At 29.3% G+C, this 23807-nt stretch overlaps 2 protein-coding genes across 2 annotated transcripts; both read left to right on the forward strand.

The window, feature by feature from the left end:
- Window positions 1–14862: 14862 nt before the first annotated feature.
- LOC105787366 (uncharacterized) lies at window positions 14863–15315 on the forward strand. Its single transcript, XM_012613720.2, has one exon. The coding sequence runs from the start codon at window positions 14863–14865 to the stop codon at window positions 15313–15315; it is 453 nt and encodes a 150-aa protein (XP_012469174.1).
- A 4981-nt stretch (window positions 15316–20296) lies between these two features.
- LOC105787121 (probable membrane-associated kinase regulator 3) lies at window positions 20297–21503 on the forward strand. Its single transcript, XM_012613564.2, has one exon. The coding sequence runs from the start codon at window positions 20383–20385 to the stop codon at window positions 21106–21108; it is 726 nt and encodes a 241-aa protein (XP_012469018.1). The 5' UTR covers window positions 20297–20382; the 3' UTR covers window positions 21109–21503.
- The last annotated feature ends 2304 nt before the right edge of the window (window positions 21504–23807 follow it).

The raw sequence follows: 23807 nt of genomic DNA on the forward strand, positions 1-23807 counted from the left end.
CTTTATTTATTCTTTTTTTTTTCCTAATATATTTTTTTTTAATTGTGAACGAAACTTCGGCGTACCTTAGCAAAATGAGGTAAAATATATAACGTAATGTGTGGCAAATCTGAAAACCTTTTTTCTTACTTGGCAGTTTCTTATTGGACAGGTCTTAGAATTATGATATGTAATTGGAAAAATTAGTATTTTTTACTGAAATAATATATATTACTAAATTAATTCTATTCCTCTTTGGATGCCTATTATATAGGTTTTCCTCCTTTTAATATTACCTTTATTATTTAAAATATATTAAAATATTATCTGCATCACATTCCTACATTTTTTATATTAAATTACATTTTAATTTTTATTTATAAAATGAATAAATTAAGTTTTGTACCTTAAATAAAAGAAATAAAATATGGCGTGTTAACTGGGGAGCAAAATACAATTCGACTTTAAATACAACTTTTACCACAAAGAAACAGTATTTTCAATTTATGAAGTGAAAACACTGCTCCTTTTTATAGAATTACAATGCTTAAAGCTATCCATAGCCACTCTTTAATCTTTAAATAAGAGGATAATGCGCTTCAACACACTCGAACCCACATCCTCCTACACTGATAACAATGTCAATCGAGTTAAGACTCAATCAACCCAAGAAATACAAGAATTAAATCTGATGTAAATGTTAAAAATTAATAATTAAACTCATGTCTAAAATAAATTGAAAGTTGTTTTAGATCTACCCTAGCAAATATAATAATTGAACAGTAAAAAGTCACAAAAGGAGAAGCTTCAAGACAATTGCATATGGAAAAAGCTTAGGGGAACACTACTTTTTGAAACAATGGTCAAAACACAAAAAGCATTCAAGAAATCACCAAACCCACCATTAATAAAATGTTGTTACTATTTTGTTTTCTTTTTATTGACTTTTTTAATTTCTTTTTCAAATATAAGGACTTGTCCTTTGGAAACATCTTTCAATTTGACCTTTTGTTTTTGTACTATATTTTTTTTATATAATTTGTAGATTAGGGAGGAAAAAGTTTTAGTAACTTAGACCATAGGTAAAGCATCCCATCCATATCTCCAAATTTGGGTACCTTATATGTCAATCTTAGTTCAATTATTTTTGTTTTGTTTTTTACATGGTACCAAGGATGGAAATGGAAGAAAATGAAAATTTCGTGTGTTTTTTTTAACTATTTTATAATTAGATCTACTTTGGTGTCTGAACTTGAATTCTATTAATATTTGATGATGTGATTGTTATACTATATGTCGATAATGGCAGTAGGATTGATCGCAAAGCAATAAGAAAGAAAAATAAGAGCACGCAAATTTTACGTCGGAAACCCTTATCGGGAAAAATCATGGGCAGAGTAGGAGAATTTCACTAATGTTGAAAAACAAGAATACAAAGAGGGTTAAACGACTCATGGTCCTATACTGATTCAACTTGTGCGACAAAGCCCTCAATTTTGTCTCTCAATTTTATTTATTTAACAAGTGAGTTGCCCCTCGAACTTTTCAGGCCGGATCGGATGGAATTCGGGTCACACAACTCTAACAATTACCAATGTTATTGGAATAGAATTGAATTGGACGGACTAAGATTTAATTGACATAACGATTCGAATAAAAGGGTTAAACCGAAAATAGTTAAAGTCGACAATTGAACAGTTGACTCAATTTAATAAATTTGTATATTTTTCTTTGAAAATGTAATAATTAAATATTCTATTTCCCCAATATTTAACAAGTTTACATAAATTAAAGTACTTATTTATTAAAACTGTTTTTCTGTCACTTTCAATGGTGGTCATTGATTTACTTATTTCCCAAGTTTTCTGTTTTATTTTTTAATTAAAAATATTGACATTAAAGCTTTCATATTTTCTTTTATTCTATGGAATTGAGTCCAAGGCTACAACCATCCTACCATATGTCTTTATCTCTCATCAGCAAAATATATTTAATAAAAGTAGACATTGCAATTCGAGGGTTTGAAATTTTATTTTAAATTGTTTATCACAAAATCTAGACTGTCTTTTTTTTAATTGATCGAATAGGTCGTTTGTTTTTAAATTTTGGAGAGAGTGTGTGAAAGCGTGCCCAACTAAATGCGTTTTCATATTTTCTCTTCAAAATCGATCTATTTCATTGAATCTTGAAAAAAAACGACGCATCTAGTCAATTAAAAAAAATACCTATTTAGCCAATTAAAAAATCAATATATTTAACCTATTTAACACAAAATTCATGTATTAACCATCAAATAAATTCATTAAAAAAGAAATAGCACTATATTTTCAACTATATTTATTTTTATATTTTATGTACAATCAAAAATATTTATGTCTGTTATAAAATTTATAATTATATTGACAAAAATTTAAATTATAATCACGGGATGTAGCGTGATGGGTCAAGAGTTCGATCCTTTTATGGGAATAAGGTATATTTCATGACTATTTATTTATTTCTTTGAAAAGCACACGCAATGAAAGAACTGATTACTACTATTTTAATTTTGATAAAAAAATAAACTGTAAAATAAAAAATAAAATAAAATAGGAGTGAAAAACACTTTACCTTACTTCTACTTAGACTTATTTTATCAATTTTTATTTTTATATTTTTTTCTGAAAAAATGAGTGTGTCATAATTTATTTTATTATTATTTAAGATTAAATTACATGTAAATTTGTTGATGTAAAGTTTGATGCTACGAGATGTAAGGCGGCTCACGCGAAGTGTCAAAAGCATGGTAAGAGTCACGCTAAATTGTAGTGACATTAGGATAAAATATTTGGGAGGTCCCTGTATCAGAAGGATCGGATTGAATTAGTCCTTTTATTATTAAATGGATTATTTTAATCTTTATATTATTAAAAGGAATCGAATGAGTTTAAATTGTAACATAGCTAACAATTATTGTATAAATAATATGATGAAATTTATTATTTCTTCAATTACAATTCAATTCCGAGCAAAAGATTTTATTTACAGAATCATAAAAACTTTAAAAATAGTAACTTAGTTAAACAGTAAATGTAACTTTATTACAATTTAACTTTATTTGATTTCTTTAATAGTATAAGTACTAAATCGATCCATTTAATAGTAAAATGACTAATTTGATCTGGTCGCTATAATAAAGGGACATATACTGAAAATATATAGAAGAGCTTGGCATAAGTTCTTCTTGTTGGGTCGAACCCGATCGACAAAATTGAGCACAAATATTTACGTGGAAAGATCTCTCCAAAGAGGATAAAATAATATGGACAAAGAAAACTTCACTAAAACGGTAAAAACTGAAAAAGGGGAGTACAGGATGGAGAAACAAATAAACCTTGAATCCGAAATACAAAGATTCCCCGAAATTCCCACAAACTCTCTCTTAATTTTATTGTTGTTATTCTAAAATACCTAAGGTTGCTAAGAGGCCTATTTATATTTACAGGTTGAATTTCGTGTACAAATATTACTAAAACATCCATTGAATAATTAGAGTTAGATTGGAAAAACATAACATAGTTTAACTGGGATAAGAAATCTGGTTTAGTGGGAAACACGTCGCGTTGACATCAACTCTGTGTCGTCCGATATGTTGACCTTGAAAAGTTACCGATAAAACTATGAAGTGCTCTACTAAAATGTAACTTGATTATGCTTGATAAAATCTCAATAAATTCTCTAAATGTAATGGAAAAATCACTGAATAACAAATAATGGGCACATGAATATCCTTCTTAATCCAAGTGGTTGACCTTAAAAGAGGTAATTAGGTATATGCTTAAATTAGGAGGAATCATTTATAGCATTGTACAAGTATGAATATATTTTTTTTGGATCGTACATAAGGATTAATTAATTGAAGTTGAGTTTTCAATGCAATGTACATGACAATAATTACCCATCCAACTATTAAAATGCAGTCCTCATTGTACGACTTTCTTGCCAGTCTCAAACTTGTTTATTTTATATTCTAAGCATGGCAATATACCAATGAGAAGCATGATCCGACAATAATGTGTTTGAAATCCCACAATAATATAAATAAATACAATAAAAAATAATTAAATCATTTTGTTACTTATATTTTTTTGTTTTGTTTTGATACCTGAATTTTACAGTTAGGTCTGTTTTTGTCTCTAAACTTGAATTCTGTTAAGATTTGATGATGTGATTTGTGTTATTGGAACATGGCTGGATTGGTTGGTCAGATTGATTGGATTGAGAATTGGCCAATATACCAGTTCAAACAAAGGGGTTGAACCAATTGAATCGGAAACTATTCGAAACTGGTAAAAATTGAAAACTGAGACAAAAGCTAGTAGCTGAATTGGTTTTTATGAATTTTTAATCATTTGTTTAATTATTGTTGATCTAGTAGTTAACCCAATCAAACCAATTGAATCAAGAACCAGTGATCTGATCCGTTCAATCACTGGTCTAGTTACTAGAACACGTATGTGACACTCTAAGATTGTACCACATCATCACTTGAAAATGTATACAATTTTTTAAGTTTTCAAGTAATAATATGTCACAATCTCAAAGTGTTATGCCGTCAAACTTTTTATATTTTTCAAGCTCAGAGACCAAAATGAACCTAGTTATCAAGTTAAGATACTAAGTGGATAAAAAAATATAAGTACCAAAATGAACATAGTTGCTAAGTTAGTGGCCAAAAATTATATTTTCCCTAAAATACAATACAATACAATATATTTCATAATGGAAAATACCGATGATAAGATCTAATCGGATGGATAAAAAAAATTGTAAAAAAAGGAAAATTTGGGGGGGGGGGTTTTGCAGTGTGTGCTTGGAGGTTTCTTAGAATGTTCATGGACTAAATAAAAAATTGAAGAAAAAGGGGGTAAAAATACTAAATTTTGCCATTAAAATACAAATGGTCCATTTCCATTTGCCGTAAAGGATTAAAAGTGTCTTTGATTCGTAATCTGTCATTGTCAGTGTCGAAGTCACGCACGCACATTCTGCCCGTAGGATTGCCCGCTGCCCAATGCTCATCCATCTCATCTACATGACTTTTTCTTAATAGAAAACAAATATTTGGCAAAAATTAATGGAGTGTGTGATATAATATTTTATTAACAACACACTCAAATGGTTGGGTGAGTTTATGTTTTAGGTATTAAATTATTCAAAATTTTTTATTTAAATTATTTTCCTGTTAAAATTATTGTTGTATAATCTTTCTTATTCGTAATATATATATCAATCGATAATTTTTTCCCTTTCTTTTCTACCGTTCATATTTTTCATGAAACAACTATTAACGTTACAAATTTACGAACCAAAATTTAAATAGTGTTATTCTCTAACATCTGAAACTGACTTTTAGATTGACTTAGATCTAAAGTATGTTCTTCTACTCGTCGATGGGTATTGATCTAGCGTATAGATCGTCAAATTGTCACTTAGAGCTTGCTAGCTGAACTTAAAAAAAAAAAACACTTAATCACCCAACTACTTAAATAAAAACTTTCGAATAGTTCAATGACCATTTTAAAATTTTTTGAAGTCGAGTGGCTAAAAAGTAAACTTACTAATAATTTAACAACTTTGGATGTAATTTACCCAAAAGATATGTGTATATAGGTGAGGTCTAATATAATGAATGTTCTAATAACTGTATCAACAGGAAATGATTAGACTGCTAATTTTTATTTAATTAGTTTAATCGTTGATTTAATAATAATTAAATAAATAATTATAAAATCATAAAATCGATTCAACCAATTCAACAGTCAATTTTTATCAATTTCAAACAATTTACTTAGAGATCGAATTAATCGTTATGTTTGAATCGAAATACCAATCAATTTTCAATTTAAATGACACTTAGATATAATTACATAACAACAATAATTCAGATTTTTTAGTAATGTCAAAGACTAAATTTTAAATGTTGTTAATGTGTTCAATTTGAAATAATATTTGTTCATACAGGGTGTTAAATAAACTAAAATTAAAATTGTCATATCATTTGCATTTTCTTTCATGTATTAACTTCATAAAAATTTTAAATGTGGATTTATTTGAAATAGTGATGTTGAATTATTAAATTTATGTTGTTTTGAGTTTAAATTTTATGATTATGTATGATTTTTTCTAAATTTATTAAATTATAAAGGATGTAAATATTCAATTCATTATTTATATATAGTGTATGTTGAGGGGGTTTAGCTCTCTTTCGGAAGAAGTTTTTAAAGAGTTATTCACCGAACAACCGATCAAACCCTCAAACGGAGATATTATTTTGGAGATGTCTGTGCTTGGTTTTAACCTCGAGTTCTAGTCAAGTGTTAGTGTTCTTATCCACTAAGTCCCTTTAAGGGTAAGAGTTCAAACCCTGCCAAAGTCAAATGCTAAACATTTCCTGGGTGATTAGCTACTTTCTATCAAACTCTGTGAATCATTTGGGCTCTTCTCGAAGTAAGGAGATAAAAACCCAAGACTAAAACTCTACATAGACACTGAAAACAATATTTTCATTCGAAGATTCAATTGACTGTTGGGCTCTTCTCAAAGTAAGGAGATAAAAACCCAAGACTAAAACTCTATATAGACACTGAAAACAATATTTCCATTCGAACATTTGATTGACTGCTCTACGAACAATACTTCAAAAACTTCTTTCGAAAACCAACTAATCCCTCAACAGAGTAATAATAAATTACTCATTACAAAGTGAAATTTAAGTGCTTAATTAATTTTTTTCAAACAGAAGTATAGTCAAACCACAAAATTAAATCAACATCATGACCCAAAATAATTACTTGTGCTTGCTTTCCACAAGACAACATACAGAAGTCAATTTATGACTTGAATTGAGGGATCTCGTGGAGTGGGATGTGATTTTATTTTATGGTATGCTATAATAAAAGGCACCCAACGAGAACTTTCATCTACATCAACAAAATCTTTCATCATTAATATTTGGTTTCTCAAAACCTTACAAATTTGTCTCTAAGTTTCTACTTTTCAACATGTTGGTCCTCACAAGTTGATTGAAAATTCAATTGGAACAAGTTACAACTTTCTTTTTTGTACTACTTTTATTCTTAAAGAAATTACATAATATTATTTATATATTATCTTGTATTCTTCATTATAATTATTTGATATATTGATAATATATATGATGCCAATAATCATCTTAGCTCAGTTGGTTAACATAGAGACCTTGGGTTCTAAGTCTCAGGCTTGAGATTTATCATGTGTAATTATATACGTAGGTCTTCGAGTTTCATTATGTGTGAGTTTTAGTCCATTTGTATTGTAATGGTTTGATTCTATTTTATGGTTACTCGAACAATCCGTTTGTAATAGTTTGATTCTTGTGAATACCTGGGCATGTATTTATACTTTGTACTTGTTACATTTCAAAGAAAAAAAAAATCAAATATCTAAATTTGATTATGCAAATATGCTTTAACAATAGAATTCATTTTATTATCTAATGAAATTCGAGTAATCTTATTTGAATCCGAATTAAATTATCTTTTGAATGAATCCCAATCGGGTTTACATTCTTTAAGAATAATTTGGGTTCAATTTACAATTCTACCCCAAAAAAAATTTAAGTAAAAGAAAAATAAAAAACTAGAGTGAATAATAAATTCATACATCTAAATCCCAACATGTTATTAAGCAAATTTGGATAATAGATATCTAAATTTTTTTATCAACATTCAAATAATAATTAAAATATTTGAATCTAAATATTATTCCATACATAGAGTTGTCTATAGGTCAGGTCGGGCCTCAACAAAATTCTAGGCTTGATTTATAGGCTCAATCTCGACTCGAAAAATAGGTTTAAATTTTTGTCCAAGGTCGACCCAAATTATATATGCTAAACACAGACCCGGACCGACCCGTATTAAAGCCTATAGTATCGATATAATAGGGAATGTATCAATACTTACTATGAAGTATCGACACATTGGGGAGAGTATCAATACTCAAACAATTTTTCTTTAATTTCCAAAACATCGAAACTTATAACGATATCGATACTTTTTTTGTGAAAGTACTGATACTTTATTAAGGATATCGATACTTTTAGGCATGTATCCGGACCAGGCCGAAAAAACTTTACTCGAGATCCAATCCGTTTTTTAAATAAGCATTATTTTTTGTACAAATATTTTTTCTTAAGCTTTCTTACTTTTTAGATCAGCTTTCAGGCAAGAGAATAGCGGGACGCATGTAGAAGTGTACAAACAAGTTGGATATCATAATCGAAGGCAGCCGGCGAGCATAGAACTACGAGCTTAGGCATGTTGCTTCTTTCATCAATCTATAACACCCATATAACATCTTAAACCACAAACTCCAATGCTCTTTTGGCCACATGCGCATATACTTTCCGATCCTAATTCACACCATGGCCCTACCCATTAATTGAAAGAGCAAATTGGAAGTGACCACAAAACTTGTCGACTCAGTGCCAGATGTTGTATTTTAGTTCTTAAATTTCAATAACAGATGCTTGAATTTTTCAAAAAGAATATGCTTGAAAGTAATGTGATTGTGAGCATGACATTTTGGGTTTTGAATAAGACTGTTAAAAAGTTGAATAAAAAAAATACCATGAAATTGAACAAAGAAATTTTATTATTTAATTTCAAATTTAATAATTTTATTTAGAGGTTCATGGATTTGAGTCGGGCTGGTTTACGTATGGTATTGATATTGTATATCGTTGTTGCTTGTTTAAACTTGGTCTGTCTAGAGTATTAGCCTAAAATATTTGCTAAAGTTTTATCATGTTTGTAAATAGTTAATTTAAGTTCGGGTGTGTTTGATAAATTAAAAAATGAAGGGATGAAAATTTAAATACTGAATTTTTATTACCAAATTTTATAAGTGTTGAATTTATATTAGAAAATTATTTGGTAAATTAGTAAATATAAATATTGAATATAATTATGTTGTTTGATAAAAGAAAATATTAAATATTAAATTTATTTTAATTTTAATCTTATTAATATAATATTTTATGTTATTTTGGATAGTTTTGGATGAATAATAAATATGATAATTTGACTATCTCATTTAAAAAAAATATTTTTTTAGTAAAATAAAATTAACTTAATATTTTCAACATTAATTTAAATATCACATTTCTAAATATGACAAAGGTGTTTTCCTCATTGAATACTTGCACTAATGTTTGGGAGAGTATTTGCCACAGGCTTAATTTTCAGGCAGTGGATGAGTTGAGGGGTACTTGGGTGTATCGCTGGTCATAAACGTATGGGTTGCTCTACTTATAAGTTCTTAATTGATAAGGTTCATCATAAAATAAGTGGAAACAATACTTTACTATCTATTGTTGGTCGGTTGACTATGTAATACCCCTTACCCAACTCGATCCCCAGGTCCTAGTTACAGGATGCCACAACTGTTGTCGAAGCAATTACTGTCAAATATACCGTAAATAAATTAATCAAACATTCAAACATGTCATAAACACATTCTCATTATGATACAAAATTAAATTCGAACCTTAATCGAGCTTACGAAAGTTCTTTTGTTGACCCAAGCATGATATAAGACCAAATTGCAAAGTTTCGAAAATTCAGGGCCGATGCCGTGATGTCCCCTCCTCCACGTCGTGACGTCACCAAGCAATTTGTCACGTCACAATGTCAGGCCATTAGACATCGTGACGTTACATATTGTCGATTAGCATTGCGATGAGAAAATGTTGTCGTCGGGATGAGGACTCTATTTTTAGTACAATTTAGGCCATTTGCTACCTATTTCATGTCAATCTTTCAAACCTACCATTTGTTGCATTTTTCATGACATTTTCCTGCACGTACCAAATACATGCCAAAACATAGCATTTAACCAATTCCAATAATCCAATGCAACATTTCCATTATTTGGCATCAAAACCTAATCAACCATGCCTTTAAGCTATTCAATACCATCATTTTACTTATACCATTACATATTCAAACATGTCAATCACATAACTTATTCCTTAAACCAAAAGCACATCATATCAACAAGTTTTACTATATTGCGAAAGTCATACTTAACATAGGTTTCAAACTATATCATTATACAAAGTTAACCAAAACAAACACCTATGTACATGTCACACATAACCGAGCCTTAAAACGATCAAAAGACTACCGAGTCAATAGAGGGATAGTGTGAGCTTATCAACGATCCGATAGACATGTTCCACAAGTCAACAATCTACAAGGAAAAGGGAGACAACAAAGTAAGCATATTGAATGCTTAGTAAGTCTATATGAAATTTACTTAACTTACCTTGACATTTCAACAATTAAGAAATCAAAATACATTGGAATTAAGCATGATAGTCCTTTGACATCCTTATACATTCATATGCATTTCAACAAATACATTTAATAGGTTAGTTCATCTACATGTTATGAACTTATAACACTTTCATTTACATATGTAAAAATTCATCTTATATAATAAACTATCTAAATCATATTCAATTTGCAAACTTATGTAATTCAATTCATGTTCAATCATTTCAACCGTTTCATTTCCTTTTAGTTACCATTTACTCGCCCGGGAGAACCTTGGTAAACTGAAGTCGGATACACAAGACTATAATGCTCACACAAGTTGACAGTAATCAAGGTTTCTCACACAAGCTGACATATTTGAATCGAGAATCCGTAACAAATGTTGGATCTCAAATAACCACGTAAATCCTTGATTGTTTTTATATTTGATCTTAATGGCATGCCATACGTATCTTAATCCTATACTAAGTTCACATAGGCATTATTATTGTATTCGTCTCAATTCAATCATTGTAACAATAAATACATATTATATCAATAATGTAAATATTTCATATCCATTCGTACCTTGTACCTGTTCGTAATTGCCATAAAATTCATACCTTACAATTTAATCCATTTGATGTCAAAAGTCATTACATTCACATCAATACAAGCTAATACGTAAAATAACACAATACAAGAATAACATGAATTAACATAGTAAGTTCCATATAAACATACCTGGTAAAACAACAAACAAGCAATCTTTAAAGACTAATCAACAATTTTTCTTTTCCCTAATTATCCTCGGTTTGATTTAATTCTCGATCTATATAATAATTCAATTCAATTTATCAATTCCAAACATCTTATATCATCCTATTATATGCATATCTCAATTCAATTTCATTATTTGAGTTCTCCTAAAATTTTACATTGTATTCAATTTAGTCCCTAAAACCAAAATTGCCATAACTTTCAAATTTGAGCTTCAATTTTGAAAAAATCTCAACTAAATACTTATAGGACCCTATAATATCAACAATGATAGGAAGTTTTCATCAATTTTGAAATTTGTACACTTTAGTCCTTATGTTCAAAACTAACAATTTTCACTTTACAATCTAGTCTTTTTCATTTTCTTTTTACTTCTAAGCTTGAAATCTAACAATTTAGTACAAATTTCTTCAAGCATCATAAATGGAAAATTTTAGAAACTTTAACAGTTTTGCAAATTGGTACATTGGTTAGCTAAATCAAGCTCCCATGACCTAAAAAATATAAAAATTATAAGAAAAAGGACTTGAGATCATACCAAATTGAGGGACCAATTGTATGAAAGCTTTAAACCCTATTTTTCCTCTTTAGTTTCGATGAAGAAGATGGACAAAGAAGATGACCATTTGTTTCTTTTTAATTTTTCTTTTATACATTTAATTAAAACTAATTAATTATAATTTATTTAATTAAACATTAATTAACAAAACTTAATGATAATTAAAAAAGTTGGTGGATGCAAGATGTCTCTTACCACCGTTTTTCAATTTAAAAAGGGCTCAACTGCTTAATTGGTTCTTCAGCTAATTAAAATTCCAAAGCAATTAACTTTTATCACTTTTATAATTTAGTCCTTATACCTTAATTAATTGTCAATTTGAAAAAAATTAAGGGACCTAACTTTAATTAACCTTTATACTAACATTGAAAAATCAAAAATGGGGTTCCAAAACCATCGTTTTTGACGTCATTGAAAAACAGGTTGTTACAGACTATGGCTAAACCGATTATTTTTTCTATTCCCAACTATTTTATGCAAGCATCTAGGTTGCTTGTTGGAGTTTGTAAGAAAATTGAGCGGATTGCCTGAGAATTTATATGGAAGGTCGAAAGAATCTCAGAAAATTAGCTTAATGGGAAACTTGTTGCCAACCATTGATGCATGGTGGGCTTGGGATTTGTTCATTGGTGAAGCAGAACAAGGCGTTCCTAATAAAGCTTTCGAAGCCTGATGCTTTGTAGGTCAAAATATTAGGTGATAAATATAGAGTGCATGATCCACTCCCTTGCTTGATTGAATGTGCGATGTACTCTCATATGTATGGGACGAGGTATATAACAATGTTTCCTGATCGGTTGGTGATGGTCGTACATGTTGATTTTGGCTAATCTCGGTTATGGTAGCTCAAACCCGCCCCTTATATTAAATGGGTCTAATCTTTTTTGCTCATATATGTTTTTCAAACTTTATAAATTTGTTCGTTTAAATATCAAGCAAACCTTCAAATTTGAACTATTTGAACTAAATTTAATTTTTAAATTAAAATTTTTTATATTAAAAATAAATGATTTTGATTAAATCTCAAGCAACTCATTAAAATGTTTAAATTGAAATTCCTATATATTTTTATTGGAATTAAACTAGAAAACAACAGGTGTATTGCTTGCAAGGCTTCAAGCAAGACAAACGTTTAAGAAAAGAATCTAGAAATATTAAAGACAGACAAAGGACTAAAAAACAAAATAGTTTTAAGGTTTTGGACTAAAATTAAAATGCAAAAGAACAAAATAATTATTAGCCAAGCATGCTTCTTTTGTAGGGCCATCAATTGATTTTCATGCTTGGGCTTGAGCTTCTAACTTTAAAAAATAAAAGTGATTTTGTCTTTATAACTCTAGTCTTTCTTTAATGGGCCTTAAGCTACCAACAAACTAGGGCTATATTTGTTTTTTTTATAAAATGAGGAGACATTAATGTTAAATTTGTTAATAATTTAACCTTACATTCCATATTTTATTTATGTAAATTATATATACAAAGTTTCGGGCAGTTATTGTGGATTGAGTTTTAGCTCAACTGGCATGACTAGTGTGTTGAAACGCATTATTATCCTCCTATTTATGGGTTGGGGGTGAGACTATGAGCTAATAATAGTTAGGATTTCCAGAAGAAGGAACCATTCGTTTGACGAGAAATAAAAAGGAATATCGAAAATTCAAGAAACTGAAGCTAAAGCAGTTACTTTCGAAGTAATAGAAAGAAAAGCAACAATTAACTTTTGTTAAGTTGTATTATGTGTTATAAAAAAATTGAATATTAAAATTGTACATAAAATTCGTAACAATATTATCAATAAAATTTTAATTTTCAAATAAAAAAACTGAGAAGGACTAAAATAAAAAAAATTCAAATTACACAAATGAACTATCATCGGTTCACTCACTTTCACCGTTATAAATATGGAATTGACCAATAGTGACAAAAGTAGGTAGATTTCAACATCAAAAAACCCTTCTCCCATATTGGTGGATTAAACCAAAGTTACAAACATTTGAACTCAAGTTCAGTTAGTATCGGTATTGTTGTCAATCGAATGCACTAAAACGCATTATCATTTTATTTAAGGGTTGAGAAGGAACTATAGGTAGTTCTAATAATTGTATCAAAAAAATAAAGAACTAGGAATCGTAAAGCTACACTCATATAAAAGAAAGTAGCCCCTCCTCAACCCTTAAATAAGAGGATAATACGCTTCATCGTGCTCGAACCCATGTCCTCTTACACTGACTATAATACCGATACTAATCAAATTAATACTCAATCCTCCTATTTAATTATTTCGAGTTTACTCGTTTAAAGTGGATTTATAGGTTAACAACCTTGACCACGGCCAAACCATAGACCTATTTTATGGTGGCCCATTTTGGTCAATAAAAATGAACTATCATTAGCCAATCCACACTTTGCCTAACATCACACACCACCATTGCTAAAATACCACCACTAAGTTAAAATCATGCCATGAACAAATTGGATAAATTATGGTTTTTCTCCCTATACTATGTTTAATTTGAATGTTTAGTCCCTATGTGTATTTATTTGATGTTGTTTAGCCCTTATATTTTAAATGTACATAATTTATTATTTTTACTCTTTTGATGTTATGCTTTAATGTATCTCATTAACACCGTTAAAAAATATCGTTAGTCGATGATGTAGAATTTTTTAAAGAGCTAAACCTTAAAACTTGAAATTCTTTATGTTATTTAAAAGTTAAAATTATGGTTCTTAAAATAATTATTTTTCACTAATTTTTCATTCTAGAGAATTCTAGCTCAACCCCATTAATTTTAAGACTTTTGTTAATGGTATTAACCATTTGGACTAAGAGATACGCCAAATTAAAGTACAAAAACTAAATCTCAAATTGAGTATATTACAGGGACTAAAACAAGAATTTGACAATTTAGCAACACAATATACTCTTATTTGAGTTGACTAAATTAAATCTTTTTATGATTTTACATATTTACCCATTATCATCATATATTCCAACTATAAGTCTACTTCATGGCACCCCATTTTGGTCAACCAAAATAAGCACTATTGGTGTACTTATGTTAAATCATGGCATAAAGGATCCCACTTGAAAAAACCAACTCCATTTTCTCCATCATCTCTCCATTTTTTCTTTCTTTTCCATTAAATATATACATATATAGCTTTGTTATACTTCATAACTCCAAAAATCCATAATCAAAAATGAGTTCTGTTTGCATTTCTAATTGTTTGAACGATGCTAAAGACCCCAAGAAACCTATGAGAGCAACCTATATGAATCTTTACAAGTGGCCAGGTTCAGATGCTGAGTTTTTAAGATCAAGGACCTCATCAGTTCCTTCTTCAATGGACTATTGTCGACCAAGTGTTCGAGTTATTGACAGTATCTCTTGCAGGCAGATGTATTTGAGAAGCTATAGATTTTCCAAGAAAGAAACTGTGCCTGAAAAGACTATGAAATGCTTTGGGAAAGTTAAAGAGAAGATGGGTCATGGTGGGAGGAAGAAGAAGAAGAGTAGCCATAGGAGAGTACGTGTTGTTATTAAAAGGAAGTGTTTGGTTTGGAGGAAAGTCAAGGTTGTTTTGTTTAGGGTTTTTAATAGGTTGCTTTCTTGCTATGCTAGTGTTGATGTTTTAGATCAAAGGAATGTTTAGTTCTTGAAAAAAAATTTATGCATGTTTAAGAGAAATTGGGTTTTGGGTCTATTTAATTTGTCATACTGCATTAAAATTTGAATAAATTAGTTAATATACGTTGGATTAAAGAGCAAATTGATAATTCTGTTAAAAATTTCATCTGTTTTTACAATTAAAAATCATCTTGATGAGGTACACCTGGCACACTACGTCCAACTATATGATTATTCCATCTGTCACGCTGGTTTTTAATAGAAGAAATGAAAGAAATTTTTAACAGAAAAGATCAATTTACTCTGTAATCTAACATATAAAAATTAATTTACCCATTTTTAAGTAAAAAGGCAAAATAAAATATGACTTTTAGTATAAATGTCTTCGTAGTATTTTTACCTCTCAGTTTAAAATGTTTAGAGCTAAGTAGTACCTATACATATTATGAGAAATAGGGTTTTGTTGTCATAGAGGTCTCGACCTATCAATTACTTTTTCTTTGACCATATCCACTTTGTGTGTATGCATATGTTTGCATATGTTTGATGCATGACAAAACATAGTATTCCCCTAAACCATGGAGTTTTGTTAGGTATATTAGTGTTTGGGAGTTTCGAAAAGTGGGAATAGTTATGTAAGGGTTAAACTGAGAAAGAAACGCATGCATATATTGCATTGGATACCCCCCTCTTTTTTAATTCCAATAACCCAACCCCATAAATAATAGGGGTTTATATAAAATTATGTCTGTTTTGTCAAATTCTATTGTTTGTTGCTCCCAAATTTCTTCCTAGGTCACTGTTCTTTGCATTGAAATGATAACTCTTTTAAATAAGTATTTGCCTTCCCGGTTGAGTCTTAGTTCGATTGGTATCGGTATTGTTGTTAATGCAGAAAGACGTGGGTTCACCTATTTATGTGTTGAAGAAGGACTATGGGTAGTTTTAGGCATTGTGAAAAAAAAAGGGTAAACTACAAAAATAGTCACTTTTGTTTGTCTCAGATTACAATTTAGTCACTTATGTTTGAAATATTACATATTAGTCACTTACGTTATGGTTTTATTACGAAGTGATCACTCTACCGTTAAACTCCGTTACCTCTCTAGCGGCAATCGTATGTGGCTGTCTAAATGGGTTTTAAATGCCAACTTCAATGTCCAGTTGCTAAGATGAAAATGAGTTTTTAATTAAATAAATTTAATTTGGACTGCCACACAGGATCGCCGTTAGGGAGGTAACGGAGCTTAACGGTAGAGTGGCCACTTCGTAACAAAATGATAATGTAAGTGACTAAAACGTAATATTTCAAATATAAGTGAATAAAATGTAAAGGCGATTGTAGTTTAAAAAACAACAAATATGATCCATTAATTTAAAGAACAGGGTTTTTTTTCAATAGATAAAATCCATTCATTTAAAAAGCTAGATACAATTAAATGGGCCAAAACCCCATAAAATACAACAGCTAAGCCCAAAACTCAAAACTTAGAGCTACCTTAGGATTGTTCGTTGTTGCCACCAAGCAAGGAGGAAGAGGGAACAGCATTGAGACCCTGGCCCATCGGCATGCACGCCTTCCACTGGAAGCCGAAACGAAACCAGAAACTCGATAGACAACCATCGGGCAAAAACCTGGTGCGATGACACCGAGACATCATCAAAGCTCAGTTCCGGCAAAATCCCACAAGAGATGTTGGCATTGTAAATGCAAAAAGGGCAAGCGTTTCAATAGAGGAGAGAGAAAAGAAAACTTCCGCCAACAAAATAGAGGCCACAACAAGAGTCAAGAGGGCGGATGACGACAAATGGGAAACACCCATGGGACAACAAGCCACTACCACCGGTGGCCTGAAATCGACGAGCTAGGTAAGTTCCATTCATTTTCCTTTTTTATCTTTTCACTAGATAACTAAGCCAATGCCCATACTAAGCAATAGTAAACATATTGCTACAAGATATAACCACGTAAGAAATGTGGTGAACCAAATCCTTTTACTAGATAATTTAGCTAAAAGTAAATTTTCAAAGCTACAAATTCGAGGTGCAATGTGTTTATTGAACATTGGAGCTGGTTATGGATCACAGTTAAAAGGGTTTTTTTTGACCAAAGTAAAAAAAGTTACTACAAGAGGAGACAAACAAAAGTGGTGGAGCTTAAACATGGGATTTCCCCTCCTATTTGGGTGGATGTTGCTTATATTTGTTGTAGTTAAAAGTATCATGGAAGTCATCTAATAAGAGTTCGATTGCATTTTATCTCTTTATATATTAAAAAATGAATAACTTAATCTTTGCACGTTAGATCAAAGAGACAATTACATATGGCATGCCACATGTACTTCCCTATGATATATTGAGACAAGTTTTTAATAGTAGAAATTGATGAAATTTTTAACAGAAAGAGCAATTTGCTCTTTGATCTAATGTATAGAGACTAATTTGCCGATTTTTTAAGTAGAGGAGATAAAATGTAATCCGACTCCTAATACAATAATCTTCATGATATTTTTATCATGGTTAAATGCTGGTTGGCATGTAATAATACAATCTCCATTGCAATAAGTTCATACATATATTTGTTGCCAGTTAGGTAAAAAGCAGAAGTAAATCCCATGCTTTGACCTTAGTCAAATGCTGGTTTACATATAATAATATATAATATGAAATAGTACATATCTATGTTAGGCTGTTTTGGAAACTAGAACATATAATATTACATATATCTTAGGCTATAATTTACTATTGAATTGCAAACTTGACAGTGCAGAAAACCAGGTTTTGGAAAAAGGGCTGCCCTTTTGAAATTTCAAATTTTGTTGCAGAGAAGTTTGTGGATGTGTAACCCTTACAAAGGTGGTATTTATTTTTATTTTTTTATCAGGAAAAAAATAGCATGAGAGAGGGTGGTATTTAAGAGTAGGAGAGAGTATTTGGTCGAATCGAGTGAAAAATATTCAAGTTAATTGATCTGACGAGTCTTATTTTATCATCCTAATTTGGTTTTAATTTTTTTCAAATTGAGTCGAGTAAAATGAAATTTGAATTGAATCGAATTGATTGATATTGTTCGAGTTAAATTAAAAAATTAAACATGTCAAATTAAAATTTTGTTATAGTATAACTAATTTTATGTTAGAGCATATAAATTTAAAACTATATATATATTTGAAAGCTTTTTCAAAGCAAAATAAAAATAATAATAAACTTAAATAATTAATTAACTTATTTAGGTTCCAAAATTATTATTTTATAAAAATAAAAATTAACTTTCTTTGTATGTTCTTTAGAATTTTTGTAATTATAAATTTTTTAAAATATATAAATTTTGGAATTTTTAAAATATTTTGAATTTTGAAAATTACTTTAATTTTTTTTGTAATTTTGTTGAAAGAAAGACCAATTTGCTCATTTTCAAAATTGACAATGACCAAAAGAGTATTTACACCAATCGTAATTCAAATTATTTGAATTGGAAAATTCAACTTGATTCGAACTCGAAACTCGAATAACTTAATTTAATTAACTCGAAATTTAATTTTTTCAATTTTTCAAATTGAATCAAATTTTACTAACACCTATTTAAGAGATTTACTATTCGGATTTTAACATTTACAATCCCTTTTCTTTTATCTCATTTTTACTATCTTCATTGTATAACTTAGTTTGTAGGATTGTATCAAATCAATAAACTAGAGAGGAAAACATATTTCAGGTCACTAATAGATTTATCCATAGGTACATAGTTTAAAATATTTTATTTTTGGACTAATTTGTAATTTGTCCTTTGTATTTGTTTATATATTCTTAGTTGGTACTTGAATTTGTATTTTATCATTTAGGTTGGTACCTTGCACTAACATTGTTAGTTTATGCTGACATGCCACTAATAGTCAATCTAGTGACGACACGTGACAGCTTCTCAATATATCACGTGGCAGATATAAATTTAAAAAAATAAACAACTTTTAAAATATATAAATAAAAAAAATGTATATTTTATCACATCAAGAATAAACTTAAACAAATAGTTATCTAAATACATTTAAATCTAAATATTCTATATAAATTCATTCCCATTGTAGCTAATAATTTTATCTTGTTTAAATTTTATCGAACACAAATAAATAATCCGACTCTTGAACAGTTTTATTCACTAACTAGGTTAAGATGAGTACATAAATGATTAAATACTTGAAAATTTTCCAAAGTGGATACACTATTATGAATATCATAATTTCAAATAAGATTTCCATATGTGTGATCTGTACTTCTTTAATTTTCTTTTAACAGTGTTGAAGATTGCTTGCATTGAAACTTTCAATAAAAAGTAAAAGGGTACACAATACCCTTTATTTCATGTAGTGGAAGATTCTCATTTCTCACCCTTTTGCAACATATTTCAACTTCAAAAGTATATATAAAATGTCGGTTTAGTCTTAGTTTAATTGATATGTTGTCAATCTGAAGGACGTGAATTTAAGTATATTGAAGTGTATTATTCTTATATTTATGAATTGAGGAAGAACTATGGGTAATTCTAAATATTATGTAAAAAAAGCCTCAAACATAATTAAAACTTATAATAAAATTGTTGAAATCTATATATATATAAACATGGGTATACACTAAAGTCCTTTAAAAGGAAATGGAGTATACCACCAACATATTGTTATCCACTTTTATACACTTTATACAGTCCTTTGGGGTTTTATCATATGGTTCTTAGCTCACCTTTAAAGTCTACTATAATTCATATATATATATATATATATATATATCAATTATTTATGTTGTTTCAACTTAATCAGAATAACCAGTTAAATCGATTGGGCAAAAATTGATTTAGGTATTAATTCGAAAAAAGTCATTAAATTATTTAATTTAGAAATTGATACGGATTGATTTATTTTTAATGATATTTTTTTAACTTGTCTTTGCCACATGATTTTTATTTTTTATAACTTGTCTCCATTCTCACTTTAAAGGATACCTCTGTCCCTCTCTTTCCTCATCAATTTCCAAGAAACAAAGAGAACTTTTCACCATTGTTATTCTCTTTTGAGTTTTTGACAAATCAAAACAAAAAGATATGGAAACAACCCAAGCTTCATATAACAATGGAGATGAAGAAGATTATATAGATATAGAGGTAAGTTCATCATCTTCAAACTTGTTATTTTACCCTATAACCTCACCACCATCACCACAATTTGAGTTTCAAACATGTTCATCATTTTATGGTGAAATTGCTTCAACAACTTCACCAGCTGATGAACTCTTTTATAAGGGAAAGCTCCTTCCCCTTCATCTTCCTCCTCGTCTGCAAATGCTTCAAAGTTTACTTCAAACTGAAGAACATTGCTCATATATGGCTTCTTCTTCATCATCTGGTTTCATTGGTAATAACTTGAAGAAATCTTGGTGTAGGAAACTTAAGCAAATCAAACAGTCCACAATAACACAAAAGCTTAAGTCTTTGTTTAATAAATCTGGGTGTTCATATGAATGTTGTTGTGTTAAAGCAAGTGTGAATACAAATGGTAGCCACAGGAGGTCTTTTTCTGGTGTAATTCAAAGGTATTCTACACCAATAATGTCTTTATCAACATCATCTTCTTCATCAAGTTCTTCATCATCATCATCATTTTCTTTCGGTTCGAGCGGATTTGGAGATTTGCATTTGTTGAAACGAAGCAATAGTTCGAATTCAGAGGTCGAGAGTTCAATACAAGGAGCCATTGTTCATTGTAAGATGTCTCAAAAGCTTTCTAGTTCAAAAGAAAAAAAAATGCAAAATGAACTTTGGGGTTTGTAGCGAAGTTAAATCATTTTTTGGGGTTGAACTTAGAATTTTTTCACATTGGGGCTTAAAAATTTTTTTTTGTTGAAGTTAATCATTGAAAATCCTAAAGTTTGGGTCCAACTTTAGGACTTAACTTGAACAAAAAAAAATTTAATCGCCAATGTTGAAAAAAATTTGTCAAATTCAAACCCTAAATAATGATTTAACCTTTGCAAAGAATTTGAATAGGTATTCCATTTGTAGTGTCATATTGAACTTTCCTATATGAGAAAATTTATCAAATTCAAACCCTAAATAATGATTTAACTCTTTAGAGAAGATTTAAATATTATTTTTTGTATTTCTTTGGAAGTGAGTGTGATTTTGTAGGGTCATATTGAAGTTATTTTGCTGAAATATTAGTAGACAAAGAGCAAATTTGTTAAATGTTATATGTTCAAATAACAAAGCAATATTTTACTTTTAGTCTCACTATACCGGTTGAGTCTTAATTCGATTGGTATGTGTATAGTTGTCAATGCAGAAGGAAGCAGGTTCGAATATATTAAAGCATATTATCCTCTTATTTATAGGTTGAGGAGGAGTTATGGGTAGTTTTAAACAATCATAAAATAACATTACTATGACTTCAACAATCATAAGTAATTTAAATGAATATTCTCGAATAGTTTAGTGACTATTTTGTAATTTTTTAAAGTTGAGTGGCCAAAACATAAATTTACCAATAGTTTAGTGATTTTGAGTGTAATTTACCCAAATAATTTTATATAGAGCTTTTAAATTATTTTCACTGTTTTTATAAACACATACCTAAAATCTAAGCACAAAGATGATTCATTAAAGATTATTTTGGTTCTTCAGTGAGTTAATTTTGACGAGATTAAAGATGGTGTTAGTGATGAAATTAATTACTGCAGTGGTAAAATTGCATATTATAGCATTGAGATAAAAATGTCAGTTGGATGCATAGTTGAATTCAAACACGACTATAACGATAAAGTGAGAATAAAAATGACTACTAAGAACAACACATTAAATTATTATATATGTAAAAATATATAAAAATATTTTATATTAAATAATAAAATATATATGAAATTTGTATTTATGTTAAATATATATTAAATTATTCACCTAGGAAAAGGAATTTTATTTTATATAAGATCAAATATTTTTCTCCTATCAACTTTTCTTATTTAGAATGAAAGAATCGATCACAACACCATGAAATTCTAAGATTATTCGTAAATTTTCCGATGTAAAATTTTCACTATTAATCAAACTCGTATAATTTTTAATATGAATATGTATCTGATATGAAAACTTTTATAATTTTTTTAAAATTTTTTTCATGTATTCAAACATGTGAAAATAAAAATATTTCATAACAAGGGGCTTGATTTTCAATTGCATTGGACTATCTTTTTGCATCATCCTTATCTTATAAATTATATGGAAAGCAGTATATTGCCCTTTAAACGCCATATGTAAAGTTGCTTGGCCTTTCTTGTCAACGCTTGGTGCAATTTTCAGATACGAGCCGAAATAGAGATAAAAGCTCCAACTCCATTCTACATTTGAAGTTCAATAGCTGCTCAAGGCCTTCGCTACCATAGTGACAAGAAATACACTAGGGGTCTATGACGTTTTTGTGTGGATTACCGTGCCCTCAACGCCGTCGTTGTCTATGATCGCTTTCCCATCCCATCAATCAACGAATTGTTCGGTGAACTGCATGGAGCTCACTATTTTTCAAAGCTAGATCTCTAGCTGGATATGATCTATCCGTCTTTGTACCGGCGATGAATGTAAAACGACTATCCGAACTCACAACGGGCATTCTAAATTTCTGCCTTTTGGCCTCACCAACACACCTTCCACCTTTCGGCCCTGATAAACGATCTGTTAAACCAAGCTTTATTTGATAATATGTTTTGATATAATAAATTAAAGTGTTTTTTAGTAAAAGTTAAAGTTAAACAAAATTGAAAAAATAATAAAATCAAGTTAAAATAGTTTCAATTGAGTTAAACGTACTCAATCATGTTAAAACTGTTTTTAAACAAGTCAGTATTGTTTATATCGATAGTTTTAAAATATTAATACCCATTCTAAAATTGATACCAAATTGACATTCTATTTTTAATCAATTACCAAAATATCGATACCTTTTATCAAGTATCAATAAATTATCTTTGATATTGTTGTAAACTATCTTTAACTGTCATTGAATCAGACATTAAATGCTAATAACATTGATGCTTGTATAAAAAGTATCGAAACCTTTTGTTGCAGGTGAATTTAATGATCCAATATTTTCATCCCCAACGATTCTATTTGTGTTTCCAACAACTGCAATGGTTGGAAATGAATTAGAGAGTATAAATACCATCTTCCAAAGGTCCTACAACAACTAGAGAGATCATCAACCCAAAAGATTAATCAATACAACCTTATTGTTTAATTCTTTCATACTTTTCTTGTACACACTTGTGAGCTTTCATTGTTATTCTTTAGCTCAATTGTATTCTTGTTTATTATTGCTTAATTGGTTAATTGGCAAACATTTTGTTCTTGTAAGGATTGATTCTTAGTTTGTTATTTGTATTTACTCTTTGAGAGGGTCGAGTCTAAATGTTTGGGTAGAAACCTTAACAAAATTGCAATCTTAAGATTTTGGGTAGATATCTTAAAGGAGATTGTAAGGTTAA

The sequence above is a fragment of the Gossypium raimondii genome, chromosome 1 (assembly GCF_025698545.1).
Source record: "Gossypium raimondii isolate GPD5lz chromosome 1, ASM2569854v1, whole genome shotgun sequence".
NCBI classification, from domain to species: domain Eukaryota; kingdom Viridiplantae; phylum Streptophyta; class Magnoliopsida; order Malvales; family Malvaceae; genus Gossypium; species Gossypium raimondii.